A 15,305-nucleotide genomic window follows, 5' to 3' on the forward strand; every position below is an offset into this window, starting at 1 on the left:
ATATACGACTGACCAACCAAATTAGATCAGACCATATCATATGAATTGAATATGCGCTTAAGGAGAAAGTCTTTGCAACCGAAGTGAGCCAAGGAGCCAAGTGACATGCCGACGCTCATAATTTTTTGCCAGCACGTAGTTGTGCTGTCAGTAAGAAGGGAGTCGGCGCAGCCTATACTTAGGGCCTGTTCTCTTATGCTGAAATTCAGTTCAGTTCAGTTCAGTTCAGCTAAGCTAAGTTCAGCTCAATTCAGTTCATTTCAGTTTAGTTCAGTTCAGTTAAGCTCCTAATTTCCTTCTCTTATAAAATATTAATTTCTCTTCAGCTCAGTTCAGTTCAGTTCAGTTTAGTTCAGTCAATGAGAACACGCCCTTAGGTTATGTTCGACAAAACGCAGCATTATTTGTTAATAAGCTGTTAGGTGTTAAGATATATAATAAGAATATGATTGTTCGGTTAATAATTATTGACTAATTACTTTATCCGTTTTGAAATATTTACTCAATTCCTCCATGCACATAGTTTTAGAAGAAATAAAAAAAAAAGTAATAAAATATGGAGGTAGTGGGGTTGGTGGAAATCAATTAAATATTACAAATTTTTGTATGTGGCCGGCCACATGGTGCGGCAGGGGTTACTTGTAGGGTGTTACTGGTTTTGTCAGGGGTTACTTGTAGGGTGTTACTGGTTTTGTCAGGGGTTACTTGTAGGTGTTACTTGTATGGGTGTTACTGGTTTTATCAGGGGTTACTTGTAGGTGTTACTTGTATTCTGGAGTTACTTGTATGGGTGTTACTGGTTTTGATTAGGGGTTACTTGTAAAGTGTTACTGGTTTTGTCATGGGTTAGTTGTAGGTGTTACTTGTATTATGGGGTTACTTTTATGGGTGTTACTGGTTTTGGTCTTGTAGGGTGTTACTGGTTTGATAGGGGTTTTGTTCTAGAGTTACTTGTAGGAGTTACTCAGAATACAAGTAACCCCACGATACAGGTAACCCATACAAGTAACCTCATAATACAGGTAACACCTTACAAGTAACCCATACAAACCCCAAAATACAAGTAAGCCTAAGATATAAGTAACCCTTGCCGCACCATGTGGCCTGCCATACTGAAAAACCTCTGATTAAATATTGTAAAAGCTTTGCAAATAAGGAAATAAGGCAAATAAAACTAAAACGACCGAAAATAAAAAGTAGAGCAAGGTGTAACATTTTTTTTTTGGTGTTTAGAGAGCCACAAGGGCAGGGTGAGAATTGATCTCATAATTTCCTGAAACCGGGAGAGAATTTCTAACCATTTGATATATCCCTCACTCGCATTTGAAGAAAAAAAACCGAGTGAACCTGAATTAGGATCCAAGCCAATACGGATACGGGTAAACGGGCAACTCAAAAGTCCAGAAATGGTTTTCGAGTTTGCAGTCTCTTCAAAACCACCATTATTCTCTGCAGCAGTAAAACCCCTTTCTCTCTCCTTAAACCACCATTTTCTCTCTCCTCATCTTCAGCTGCCCCCAAACATTCAGGGCGGCATGCTGATCATCATTTGATCTTGCTATTCTTCTTCATTCTTTCGATTGAATTTGATGATGACGATTATTTTTTAGGTACTAATTCTTTTTCGAATCATATTTTACTGTTGCTAAATTTTAATTATTCGTATTCATGCGTAATTTTTCAATTGATTTTGCGATTTTTGCTATGTTAGTAGCTTTTTAGTTCTTATTTATCCCTGAAATTTATGAGATTCCAATGATTATAATTGATTTTTGCCAATATTTGGATTGCGATAGTTTAAATAAATTCAATAATTAGCTTTTGGGTGAATTGAATTGTTACATATTAATTGTTTGCTAATATTTTTGGGTGAATGATGGTCAAATGTGCTTTCTTTAGCTATATATGTGGTTTTTAGCATATTGAGTTCCTTATTCAGCAGTATATAAATGTGTCAAATTAAAGACGGCAGTAGAATATAAACGTATCAAATTAAACACGGGAGTCCCTTTTCGATGTCGGTTATTCGTGGGCAGAGTGATTGAATAACCAAATGTTGTTGATGTATTGTTAGTAGTGAAGTGTTTGGAGTATCTAGGTTAGCTGAACCATGTCATAAAAGAATTATTGTAGATATCACTATAGTTATATATCGAACTCTTAATTCTTGTCACGCAGCTGTATCTTGTCTCGTTTGTTTGATTGTATCGATTGTGAAGGCTGTAGGGAGCTAGTGACATTGTAGGTGTTTCTTGTTATTAAAATTTAAGTGGACCTCATCATCTGGTGATGAGATGTCTTTTATTGCATTCTATTTGATATCTTAATTCAAGCGTATTTGCTGATTATGAATGTTGGAATGATTGTTGTATATAATTAACTTATCTGATTTTCTAGGTTGCTATTGACTGGTTATACGATTTAAGGTGTTGCCTGGAGTAATTGTTTCGGCCTCATGATGATGGCTCTGACATGGCTAAGTGCAATTCTAGTTGGAGCAGGGTGTCTTGCATTGGGATACTACTTTGGTGCGCGTCATCCTGCTCGTTTCTTTGTTTCTGCTACTGCACCTAAAGATAGCGTGACCAAAAGTGGAGGCAAGAAAAATCGTTCTCAAGAGTCCCTTGAGATCGAGAAGCTTGCTGACGTTCTTGAAGATTTCAAAATGGTGCATTGCCTTTCCTACTCTTTCCTTTCTTAAGAGATAGTTGCAGCATAAGTTGTTTGAGTATGAAGTCGATATGAAGTCCATGAAGAATTGATGGTGTTTTTGTTTGTTTTTTCCAAAAGGTATTGGTTGTGAGGAATGACTTGAAGATGGGTAAAGGAAAGATTGCTGCCCAGTGCAGGTAGTGGACCACTGGCCCCAAATCTCTTCTTGTCATCTGTTTTTTTTTTTTTTTTTTTTTTTTATTTATTTATTTATTGCTTAATTATTCTTTATATGTTTGTGGGAACATTTCTTCATTAAGAACTGTAAAGGTGTGACCGTGTGATAGATTGTCGACTTGGTCCTGTCAGGCTCTGATTTGTGCCACAATCTTACTTTGTTAATTGTTGTGCCCCCTTAGATTTATTTTAATTCATCTTTTGTATTATACCATTCTTGTGTTTGTTTGAATTTTCTGCCATCACATGACTATCTGGTTCTTTTTATTAAAGCTGATGTCTGTTCATGCCTCTCTGTGCCTCTGCGGCATATTATCCTGTCCAGTCCCTTAGAACTGTCACATTGTGTCATTTTGATGTGTATGTTTTATTTTATTTTCCTTCTATATGTGTTAAGTTCATGCATTTGAGTTACAGGATTGCTCCTTTATTAGCTTAGTTTTCCAGTGGTTTAATATTGTGTTTTGATCTTCTGAGCAGTCATGCAACCTTGGGTCTCTACAAAAAGCTTCTTAATCGAGCCCCAAAAGCATTAAACAGGTGAGTTCAACTGTGAAGTTTCTTTGTTGATATAATTCCTATTTTACGTTCATGTACTATACTTAGCATTATCATATCTTTGTGCAGGTGGGAGATGTGTGGACAGGTTAAAGTAGTTGTCAAGATTGAAAGCGAGGAAGACTTGCTTGTCTTACAGGTGAGAATGCTTCAATAACTTTCGTAGGCTAAGAAGTTTTTGAATATTTTGGATCTGTTATTGCCATTTATCTTATTATCTGCTAGAAGTCTCAGGAACCTTTCCTTCCTCCCCCTTTTTATGTCCTATATACGTAGAAGCATCGAATCGCTTCTTTTACTAGGAAAGGAAAAGTCTCAATCTGAAGAGTAAAAGCTATATCTTTTGCGTTATTCCTTTTTCCGTATGAAATATGTATTACCCTTCTTTGGTAGTTTCCCCTTTGTTTTATTGCTCCTATTTCCTCCTCCCAGTAATAATATTAATAAAGCTAAGCCTTGCTTGATTTCTTAAAGTTACTGTTGTTTTTTCCTGCAGTTTTGTATTGGACTGGTAATCTGATTTGTATACTTTAATGATTAAGTGAAACTTTAAAGGAGAAAGCTTGGAAATTTGATTAAACAGATTAATGGTTTCTTACAAAAGGTAGTAGGTTTAGCCTACTAAGCTCATTTTAGTGACTTGAGGTCACAACTCAAAGGATTCACTCCAAAATTCTGCCTATCCCCCTGTTCCTTCCCTCTACCTATTTATTTACAATTTCTAAGATGATTCTAGATGGTTTGTCTTCTTTTGAGCCCATGTGGCATCTCTTGATTCCTTGCGTAATTTCCCTTATGTACTATATTTGATGACTACCAACATACTAAGCTACCAATAATAACCCTTAGCTAAGTCGGTTTCATTACAAGTTTTTAGTACTTGTCACTTTCTTTTGTCTTAAGACTATGTTCATTCCATGTTGCTTTCTCACTGTACTTCCCTGCTGATTAGAAGTCATCCTATCTTGTGTGGTAATAACGCTGAATTAGTACTGGAATCACTACCATTGACCATTATAGTATCCTTATATAAATGCCCATGTGTTGACATGATGTTTTCTGTGGTAGCACTGAACTTGTTGCATTTGTTCTGATAATTTATGTTATCATAGTTTCATTAGTGCTATGCTCTTAAGCTTTTTGTTATGAAACCTTTTTTTTTTTTTTTTTTTTTTTCCCGGGTGTTGGTGGGGGTGGTGGTGGCGGCTTAATGAATGATGTTTTTCTGAACTATTTCTAACCTTTTTGATTTTCTGATCACGGTATCTATCTTCCAATTGCAGGGAAGGGCAAAGTCAATTCACATACCTACACATATTGTAATAGATGCTGGAAGAACTCAAATAGCTCCAAGTAAGATGCTGAATCAATTTCTGTTAATATTTCTACTTTTCTAGCATGTTTATACTGTGCGTAAGTTCTTTTTTTTGATGAAATGTCCCAAGTTTCTTATTCCTCATGGGCTTGTTTTGTTTAATGAGCTTATTTTCTTCCAAGCCATCTCTTGGATTGATTTAGCTTGTAACCGTGGTCAAACAATGATTTACCTACAGTACCCACCTAGTGCAGCGTAGCAGTACTTGCATGTACTTGCATTAGAGAAGCTGCTAAGATGAATTTAAACCTGAAAGGCTGAAACTACAAGAATTTTTGGAAACCTCATTATTCTTAATTAGTGTGCATGTAGGCACATTTGTGTGTGTGTTAAGTTTGTGTCTTAACAATTACCACTTAGGGGAATATAAATGAATCTCCTGGAAGAATAATTATAAATACTTAAGTGGTTTTACTCTCCATCTTTGATGCTGCTCAGGCATACAATTTTCATATCTTATCAAATAAAACTGCAGATGCCTTTTTTTTTTTTCTTGGCCACTTCTCTAATGTTTTTCAATAATGTATTTCTTTCTTATCCTGCAGATTCGCGAACAGTCATGGCTGTTCTTGGTATGTATCCACTTTTGTATAGTCCTTGGATTTTACCTACTCCCTGTCTTAATATTATATTATCACCTCCAAGACCACATGTCTAAATAATATTTGCTATTGCAGGACCAGCCGACATGGTTGATGATGTAACTGGAGGATTGAAGCTTCTGTAATTGGTTGCTTTACTGAAGTTGGTTGCAATTTAGGCCCGGCGACAAGGACATGCCTTATATTATGATATCTGAAAACAGAGATCTCAAAACCTCAAATAGCAGGAGCGGCAATTGAACCATGCTGAAAGTACTGCCACTGAGTCGTTACTAATTGGGGGCCGATTTCTTTTCATTTCAATCAATTTAATGGATGAATACTACTAGGTTGATCCTTCTGTTGGCTACTTAATATGGTAATACTGATTTTATTTGGATAAAGTTGGTCCTTCTACCTTCGCATTTTTTTTAATACTAGTAATAGATTGCTGATGTTGTGGAGAACAATCATGTGAAGGGATTAGACAATGAATTTTATCATTCCATGTATTGCTTTGATTATTGTCGTCGTATCGTTTTACATGGGAAGGTTATCCTTTATAATGAGGATTGTGAATACTAATAAATAGGGGAAGAATGGCCATATTTGAGAGTTTTCCTTTGAACTTTTTCTTATTAAGGTTATCCCATCTTCTCTTCACCACCCTTGCCTAAATCTTATACTCCGTCGTGACTCAAATTGTGTCCCAAACGAGTATGGTTATTATTTTTATCTAATACTCGTTCATTTCAAAATTAACTTTTTAGGCTCAAACCTCTCTTTTAATCCTCTCTCAACCAAATACGCCCATTTAAATATTGACCGGCTAAATTTCCCTTCAAGCCGCGAACCCCTCTTCTAGGCTTTTAGCCAAAATCTCTGTATCTTTGTCCAATAAAATATTCTTTGTATTTCAAGCAAATGGTTGTGGACAAATGATTGAAAGGATAATCTATAAAATGATTGAAAAGATAGTTTATAAAATGAATGAAAAGATAGTTTATGAAATCAAATAAACATGCAATGATGCAAATTGCTTACTTACTACCTCCGTTCCATATTATTTGCAACGATTTGACATAAAGTAGAGAGAAAAAATGTCTAATCGTTGCAAATAATATGTAACGGAGGTAGTATATATTTTGTACTAGAAACCACGTTATTCATGAGGAGGACCCACAAAAACTGAATTAACCAATCACAAAATGTACAGTTGACTTTACCTATATTTATACATCATCAATTTTCATGGTTAAATCTTGTCCAATACAAAGACAAACCAACATTGTAGGAGCAATAACAACTGTAAGATCAGAGAGCAGCAAATCATGGCCGTTGGATATGAAAAAAATAATGGTGATGATGATCTTGATGTTGTTAGTGAAGCAAAGTGTACAACTGAGGTCCACTCATCCATTACATGAGGTTGTAGATAGGATAAACCACCACTCTTCTTACATTGGCTTAGTTTTAGCCTTTCCTGCTGAAGAAATTCCTCTTCAAAACTCTGGTCTTTTTGTGCCCAACTCTAGGAATCCATACATCCAACTCGCCGGTAATTTTCTAACTCTCGTCTTCTCTATATTTATCTTGATATAGTCGATGTCTGTTTAAATGGAATCATGTTTATATTACACTCGGATGTACCTGCATGATTAAGTATCCTATAAGTTGTACAATCAAAGCAAAGTTTTTATTGATGTCGTATTACTCGTGTACAACTTTTAGAATATTGTTATTGAAGTCGTTAGTCTACCTTCTTATGGGTACTTAAAGAGTTTAAGATTTTTTTTTTGAAGGGAAAGAGTTTAAGATTTTAGATCTGAGTTAACGTTATTCTTTACTAAATATGGCAACATGTTGAAGGGGCATTGAAACTATCAAATTATAAATTACAGTATAATTTGAAGTGACTTTTCATTTTTCTTAATATTTTTAATTGACATTTGAATATGTACTGGACCAATGAAAACATAAGAAAAATAATGACTCGGATAGCTTTGTTTTGGCTTTTACAGTACTAACTAAATTTAAATACAGTAAATTTTTTCAGCCAAAAATGCAAAAGTCAGGCCAATTTCACATAATCAGCAAACATAGTACAATTTATTTAACCAAATATTATACTGTATTATTTGTGTCAATAAAAATATTTAACCAAATATTATCATAAATAAGTTTTTAAATTTAACAAATTATTAAGTAAACCTGTCAATTATTGTCATTATTTTACTTGTCTATATTGCTTGTCATTAAATAATTACAAGTTGGTTAATATAATATACAAAGTATCTTAAAAATATTTGTCTTAATCTTGTACTTGTATATTTTTATCAGGCAGGAAATTCAACATTGGGAAAATTAAAGGTGTAGATGTAATCTATGTCTTAACAGGAGAGCAAACAGTTAAGTTCCTTCTATAACACATCCACAATTTCATACTAATTACAAGTTTAAAAAATCTAATTTACTGCTTAATGCTGTATTATACTCAGGTAAATGCTGCACTTACAGTACAGGCTCTGGTTCAGACTTTTAATATCAGGGGAATTGTTCATTATGGCATTGCTGGTTGTACTAATACTTCTATGTCTGTCGGAGATGTCGGCGTGCCACATTCTTTTGCCTTCACCAGCTCCTGGAAATGGCTGGTAAGATGAAAGTATATCCTGTACATTATGTAATTCAGAAGTATGTCCTGTAATTTAATTATGCTGTTTTCGTGTCGTTGGTGGTATGAAGGATTTTGGGTCTGATGAAACGAGTGAAAATGAGCTGAAATTCGGGGCGTACAATCTTCCAAATTCAGGAGAGAATTTACTGGAAAGAATTCAGTTTACTCCTGTACAACTTTTCTCTAATAAGAAGGCAATGCAAGAGCTTTTTTGGTTTCCAGTTGATGCTCATTGGTATAATCTTGCTACCCAACTTCAGGTATAAATAAATATTAGACCGTCTGCACGAATTTTTAATGTGTCATTGTGTCGAGAACTTATTTTAGTTGTGAATTGAACGTGTCATTAATTATTTGAACTTATATTTGTCGAAATATATATTTGTAAGGTGAAAAGAACAAAGTCGTGTAGTGACTAAGGATATATAACACGGGTTTTAAATGATGACAGGGATTGAAGTTGCAGCAGTGTTTAAATGAGACTGCTTGCTTACCTAGAGAGCCAAAACTAATATTTGGACTAAGAGGCTCAACCGCGAATGTGTTCATGTCTAATTTGGCATTTGCAAAGTTCCTCTACCAAGAATTCAGTATATCTACAGCAGATGAAGAGAGTGCTGCAATTGTACATGTTAGTATTTTACAAATCAAATCTAAATTCTCGCTTATTATTACTTAGGGCCTATTCTCGTTGACTGAACTCAGCTAAACTGAACTGAACTGAACTGAACTGAAATGAATATTTTATAAGAGAAGGAAATTAGGAGATGAACTGATCATGAACTGAACTGAATTTCAACGTATGATAACAGGCCCTTAGTCCTGTTTTCTATACGGACAACACTTAAAATTGCTAATGATCAAGATGAGATGTTGAATTGCTTTGTGTTTGGTGCAGGCATCACTTTCGAATGGAGTACCATGTGTTGTGTTTCGTGGTGTATCGGATGTGGCTGGTGGAGAGAAACTAGCATTAGCTGGTCTAAGTTCTCTGGCTGCTATCAACTCCTTTAAAGTTGCAGCAAAATTTGTAGAACTTATTGGCAAGAAGAAAGCTATATTTTAAATAAGCTTAGATAGTACTTGTACCTTAATCTGGCTTTGTTTCTCCACTCTTAGGCAAGTCAGAATTAAAGTTGTAGAGGCTATCATTGAATAAAATTGTTACTTCTTTCATCATCTGTTTCCATGTAATTGATTGTGTATGCTTGTTCATTCCTAGCTTCTATGTAAAGTATTAGGCAATATTTCTGACATTATTATACGAATTAAAGAACCTAAAGAATAAAAAGCGATAAAAAGACACACGAAATTTAATTTACGTGGTTCTGCCAATGTGGCCTAAAGAATAATTAATTGTGTATGTATGCTTGTTAATTCCTAGCTTCTATGTTGTATTAGGCGATCTTTACGACATTATGAGTTCCATAAACTAAAGAATAATAAAAAGCGAAATAAAGAGACACGAAATTTACGTGGTTCGGCCAATGTGGCCTACTCCACGGGCGGGGACGATCATCAAATCACTTCCACTATGGTGATGTGAACAAGAGTACAATCATATCATATCTCCAAACATACGTAAATCCATTCTACCATAATATACTCCACTACTACTGTACTACGTCTGAAGTTGTTAACCCCATTCAAGATTCTACCATCTTGGTCGTCAATGTATCATCTTCTCGGGTGGCAGTACGAAGGCAGCATGTTGTGGCCTCCTTTTAAGAGTATCGAAACCAGTACGACAGATCGGGTGTGGAGGTAGGGCGCGGATGTCGATCAAACAAGTCTTCTTTCTTGCTTGGTTGTACTTTTGATAACCGTCCTTCAATTTTCTCTTAGTGTTCTCCAATTTTGCTGTCAGACCATTATTGCTTTCTTCGACATTAACCTTTAGAGATGGCGGCGAAGATATCTTTGATGATTTGAGGAGTTCTCTACGAAGTACCTTCAACTCCTTCCCTTTGCCGTGACGCTGCAAAGTCGAAACCGAGGGCAAGGACAACGGTTTTTCTTGAAAATCGAACTTTTGTTGGACAACTTTTAACTCCTTGGCTTTTTTTTGACAACGTTGTTGTGTTGTTGGCTTCAATATTATTGGTAACTCTTTATTCTTGAGATTTTGAAGGAGACGCTTCAAATCTTTGCCTTTTCCTTGACGACGTTGTATTGGCAGCGGTGATGATATCGGCAACGACGATGGTTGCGAAAACTCTTGAAGAATTGTATCCATCATTTTGTCATCCGAATTAGTGGCTTGTTGTTGCTCCATTGAAACAGAAGTATTCACAACTTCCAAAGTTGTATCTAAATCATCTAACTCCCAAGAAACCTTCTCCCACATTGCGGCAACATCATCTATACTACTGTCTTCCATCTTAACTCACTTTCTCTCTCTCTCTCTCTTTTTTTTTGTTTTTTTGAAGGAATAATTGAATGTTGCAATAATGATTTCACTTCCTAAATATATATAAATCTGTAAGACTTACTTGGTGAAAAAGGAATTAGTTTAAATTTTTGGAAAGTGGCAAGCAATAGATAATTTATTTTTTTGAAAGGAACGAATATAGATAATCATTAAGACATTAATATCTAACTAATGAGATTATGTATTTATAACTTACTTTTTAACTGAAAAAATAAATAAGTGTGGTAAAAATAATAAAAACCTATAAGATCAAAGGTTAGAAACCTTTTTTTTTTTTTTTTTTTTTTTTAAAAAAAAACCTACCCGAAGCTACTTCCTTGTAATAAGATAAGGTCAAACTTATAAAATTTTAACCCTATGTTGTAATTACTATGTATGATAGTAAATTATCAGATCATGTAAATTATTGTTAGGTGCTCTTTAAATAAAATTATTGTTAGATTTATTGCAATTTGATTGTATCATATGTCACATTTTATAAATTTTATCAATACAAAACTAAAGATATTAATGGTAAAAAACAAACGGAGAAAATGTATGTTTGGGACCCAACTTTTGAATTTTATGTTGTGTATAACAATAATCAAGAAATGCAATTAGTTGAGAAAATGGAAAAATAGTCATGTTTATAATATTTTTTTGGAAATTTTGTCAAAAACTACCAATTAAAGTGCGTGTTTTGAAAACAACTACCTATTAAAAAAAAAATTTAAAAGAACTACCACAAAGTTGTAAAAAGTTTAAGTAGCACTACCACTTTAATAATTTCAACTAGAATATTCGGCATGTAGGTTCTACTTTTTACCTTTACCTCATAAAATCATAATCTAAATTAACTAAATTACCCTTCATAAAGTTAAAAAGTGAGACCCAAATACCGGAGATTTTAGCCAAAATTGTTAAAGTGGTAGTGCTAGCTAAACTTTTTATATCTTTGTGGTAGTTCTTTTTTAAAAAAATGTAATAGGTAGTTGTTTTCAAAACACGTGCTTTAATTGGTAGTTATTGACAAAATTTCCTATTTTTTTTTCATAAACTCCGTGCGTAGATTGTCCTATGAACATAGAAGTTGAAAAATAGAAATAAACATAGTAGTTATTCGATTATTTACTAATAATATACTTTTTTTTTGAAGGCTTACTAATAATATACTTCATTCATTCTAAATTAATTAAAAGATATATTTTGACTTGACACTATTGACAAACTTTACTCTAATTAACTTTTAATAATTTATAAATAAGAAATTCACGTTAGATGTGGGATCTTGTTAAATTCAAGTTAATTTTTTATGAAGTAAATTATACTTATTGATAATTAGAAATATTGACAAATTAATTCTTGCATCGACATAGTTGAAAAAAGAAACATGTCATAATTGTCGTCTAATTTTGTATGGATGAAGTACTCAAATTCCCGAATAATGCATACCATTTTTTACAAGATCATACACACAATTAATATTAGGGGTGTTAAAATCCTTCACGATCCAAAAATTGGCACACTAAAGAAACCTAAGCTTATACACACAATACTCGATTGAAATGTTGTGGCAGAATCAGTAATTTTAGTTAAAAAAAAATTAATCAAAGTAATATATGCTTTGGTTTTAAAGAAGTGAAGGTTTAATTTCAAAAGCAATGTATGCTTCAACTTTAACTGTTTGATAACTTTTAATTTGCCCAAGTTTAAATTTTATTTTAATATGTAATTTCTTACGTATTCATTATTATTATATACTATAAAGGCTAAATTGATTGATTATGTAAGTTTTTTGTAAGATAAAATTTATTATTAGAAAAATAATAACTTTTTTAATACAAAGAATAATTTAAACTACTTTTAAAATACAAAGAATAATTATTTTGAATTTAAGGGTGTTGATGCTAATTGGTAAACTTTCACTAATAAGAATAAAGTGATGATTGTTACAATTTATTATTTATAGCTAACTTAAACGGAAAAAAAGAGAGAACCTCATAACCTTAAATTGTTACAATTCTTAATAGGGCACTTTGAGTGAGCCAATCTCTTTATCCTATCGTGTTAAATTTTCTTTGTTTTTGTCCCATCTTCTCTCAACCACTCTATTTAAGTGTGACATATGTTTAAAAATTAAATAAACATGAATACATAATATCTATTGTTATTTTAAAAAATGCGACAAATTCTTCCAGACAATATTCTGTGTATGTGTATTATTATATAGCCATATAGAGTGAATACATAACTATAACTTGATAGAATGTCCCATAAGCCGAGAGCTTAGCCAAAAATTTTAGGTGATGTGCACAAACAAATGAAACAAGCAATTTATAAAGATATACGTCTAAAGTTAATGATCAAATGAACAGAAATTTTCTCTAAGTTACTAAATATGTCACATAATTTGTAATTAGATGATGAGGATGATTTATTTCCCAACCGAAATAATTTCAACTATCTTTTTAACACCTTTATAAACTCCTCTAAATTCGTTTAATTTCCCTCATAACAACTTTGCTTCTCCTAATTAATTCAATATATGAATATGCTACTCATAATCCTAGCAAAAAAGGCAATGTATTTCTTGTTTCTTTTCTTGTTGACTGTCTTTTCTTTTCCCATGTTTATTCACTCTTCCCCTGTTTCAGATCCTGAACTAATAGTTCAACAAGTACAAGGGTATGTTACATTAATCACGTTTCGTCTCCCTAATCAATGATACAAATTAGTACTAGTAGTTTTAAGTGATCAAAAATCACAAATTATTCTAACTAGACGCGTTTCTTGTAGTAACATCATGTATATGTAGCTTACAACATAGTTGTTTTCCTTATTGCAGGACGATTAATGCTTCTAGGAGTAGTTTAGCGGCCTCCTCATGTCGTCGGTCAGGAAATCCAATCGATGATTGCTGGCGGTGTAACAAGAGCTGGGATAAAAACCGGCAGCTATTGGCTGATTGTGCTATTGGCTTTGGTAAGAATGCTGAAGGAGGCAAAAAGGGCAAAGTTTATGTCGTTAAAGATGCTAGTGATGATGCTGTCAACCCAAAGAAAGGCACATTGAGATATGGGGTTATACAAGATGAACCATTATGGATAATTTTCGTTATGGATATGGTGATCAAGCTCAAACAGGAGTTGATGATCAATTCCTTCAAGACCATAGATGGAAGAGGTGCTAATGTGCATATAGCCGGGGGACCGTGCATCGTCTTACAAGAGGTTAACAACATCATCATACACGGCATTCATATACATGATTGCAAGCGAGGAGGGAATGCATATGTAAGGAGAACTCCAACACAATATGGTTGGAGAAGTAAGTCAGATGGTGATGGGATTTCCATCATCTCATCAAAGCATATTTGGGTGGATCATTGCTCTCTGTCTAGATGCACTGATGGCTTGATCGATGCCATTCATGGCTCCACCGCGATAACCATATCTAACAACTACATGACAGATCATAACAAGGTGATGCTCTTGGGGCATAACGATAATCATAAACAGGACAAGAACATGCAAGTAACAATAGCCTTCAACCATTTTGGAGAGGGCTTGGTTCAAAGAATGCCAAGGTATATACGATTTAATATAAAGTTGAAACAATCTTTATATGTCATTTTTATGCACTAAATTTGATATTTTGATCCATTTTTCAGGTGCAGACATGGCTATTTTCATGTCGTAAATAATGACTACACTCAATGGCAAATGTACGCCATTGGAGGCAGTGCAGGACCAACTATCAACAGCCAAGGCAACAGATTCCTAGCTCCTGATAATCGGTCTAATAAAGAGGTGATTTTCACAAAATCGCTAACTATTTACTGTTAACTTTTCCGGCCATATCTAAACCTGACAAAACTAAACCAAGGACCCAAGGTTTTAGTGTTGTACCGTTCCCCATTACCTAATTTAGCTTATGCCATACTTAAATCCGAATTGTACCTGAAATGACAAGACCAGTTGATGAAACAAAATCCAAAAATGACTCGAACCAAAAAACCTAAACGCTAATCAGCAATAGCCAATAGACAGTAGCCTTGGCCTAAGATGACTTGAACCGAAGCAAATGACTGATTTCCTTAATGACTTGATCCAAATGATTTGTAACAGGTCACTAAACGGGAGAATGCAGCAGAAAAGGAATGGAAGAAATGGAATTGGACATCAGAAGGGGATTTGTTTCTAAACGGAGCACGATTTGTAAAATCCGGAAGTGGATCATCCTCACCTTATGCCAAGGCCATGAGCTTAAGCGCTCAGCCAGCTTCACATGTGGCTTCAATGACAAAGGAAGCAGGTGTGCTCAAATGCCAGAAAAACAGAAGCTGCTGATCTATTTCTGAGCTCATATAGGCCAATTAACCCATAGTTTTATTGTTTCATTTGTTTTTTGTTCTTTATTTTTCAATATATATATTATAAATACAAGAAAATAGACTCAGCTTTCTTCAATGAAACCTTTCATAAAGGGATAAAAACAGGGATAAAAGTAATCACAGATTCACAAATGTGTTATTGCTTCATTACATATGTTCAAATGATTATTCTAAAGTGTTATTAAACATGAATTTAAGAAACATGTTTTATCCATAGAACTTTGACCCAAATTGTTGTTTTTTGTATGAGAATGCTTGAGGTAAATTCAGGCTGCTGGTGATTTTAAACCAAAAAAAGGAGTCAGGCACTTCATGTACTTTACAAAACTCCATTAGGAATGTTCAATGATATACCATCAACTTTAAAATTATTATTAACACGTTTCACTTCCTCTTAAGCAACCCAGTACTATATTCTTATA

General features: G+C 33.9%; 3 protein-coding genes across 3 annotated transcripts; all 3 read left to right on the plus strand.

Moving 5' to 3' along the window:
* The first annotated feature begins 1,411 nt into the window (after nucleotides 1-1,411).
* LOC110693024 (peptidyl-tRNA hydrolase 2, mitochondrial-like) lies at nucleotides 1,412-6,018 on the plus strand. Its single transcript, XM_021870136.1, has 8 exons — nucleotides 1,412-1,610; nucleotides 2,398-2,668; nucleotides 2,791-2,849; nucleotides 3,370-3,429; nucleotides 3,517-3,586; nucleotides 4,731-4,800; nucleotides 5,368-5,394; nucleotides 5,500-6,018. Exons 2-8 carry the CDS (start codon nucleotides 2,456-2,458, stop codon nucleotides 5,547-5,549), a joined length of 549 nt encoding a protein of 182 aa, XP_021725828.1. The 5' UTR covers nucleotides 1,412-1,610; nucleotides 2,398-2,455; the 3' UTR covers nucleotides 5,550-6,018.
* A 741-nt stretch (nucleotides 6,019-6,759) lies between these two features.
* LOC110693103 (bark storage protein A-like) lies at nucleotides 6,760-9,146 on the plus strand. Its single transcript, XM_021870228.1, has 6 exons — nucleotides 6,760-6,961; nucleotides 7,744-7,811; nucleotides 7,902-8,057; nucleotides 8,149-8,340; nucleotides 8,532-8,711; nucleotides 8,979-9,146. Exons 1-6 carry the CDS (start codon nucleotides 6,760-6,762, stop codon nucleotides 9,144-9,146), a joined length of 966 nt encoding a protein of 321 aa, XP_021725920.1.
* A 3,795-nt stretch (nucleotides 9,147-12,941) lies between these two features.
* On the plus strand, nucleotides 12,942-15,084 carry LOC110693021 (probable pectate lyase 5). Its single transcript, XM_021870134.1, has 4 exons — nucleotides 12,942-13,175; nucleotides 13,336-14,076; nucleotides 14,161-14,299; nucleotides 14,618-15,084. Exons 1-4 carry the CDS (start codon nucleotides 13,036-13,038, stop codon nucleotides 14,837-14,839), a joined length of 1,242 nt encoding a protein of 413 aa, XP_021725826.1. The 5' UTR covers nucleotides 12,942-13,035; the 3' UTR covers nucleotides 14,840-15,084.
* Nucleotides 15,085-15,305: the final 221 nt, after the last annotated feature.

Source organism: Chenopodium quinoa, unplaced genomic scaffold (assembly GCF_001683475.1).
Source record: "Chenopodium quinoa cultivar QQ74 unplaced genomic scaffold, ASM168347v1, whole genome shotgun sequence".
Classification (NCBI taxonomy): domain Eukaryota; kingdom Viridiplantae; phylum Streptophyta; class Magnoliopsida; order Caryophyllales; family Amaranthaceae; genus Chenopodium; species Chenopodium quinoa.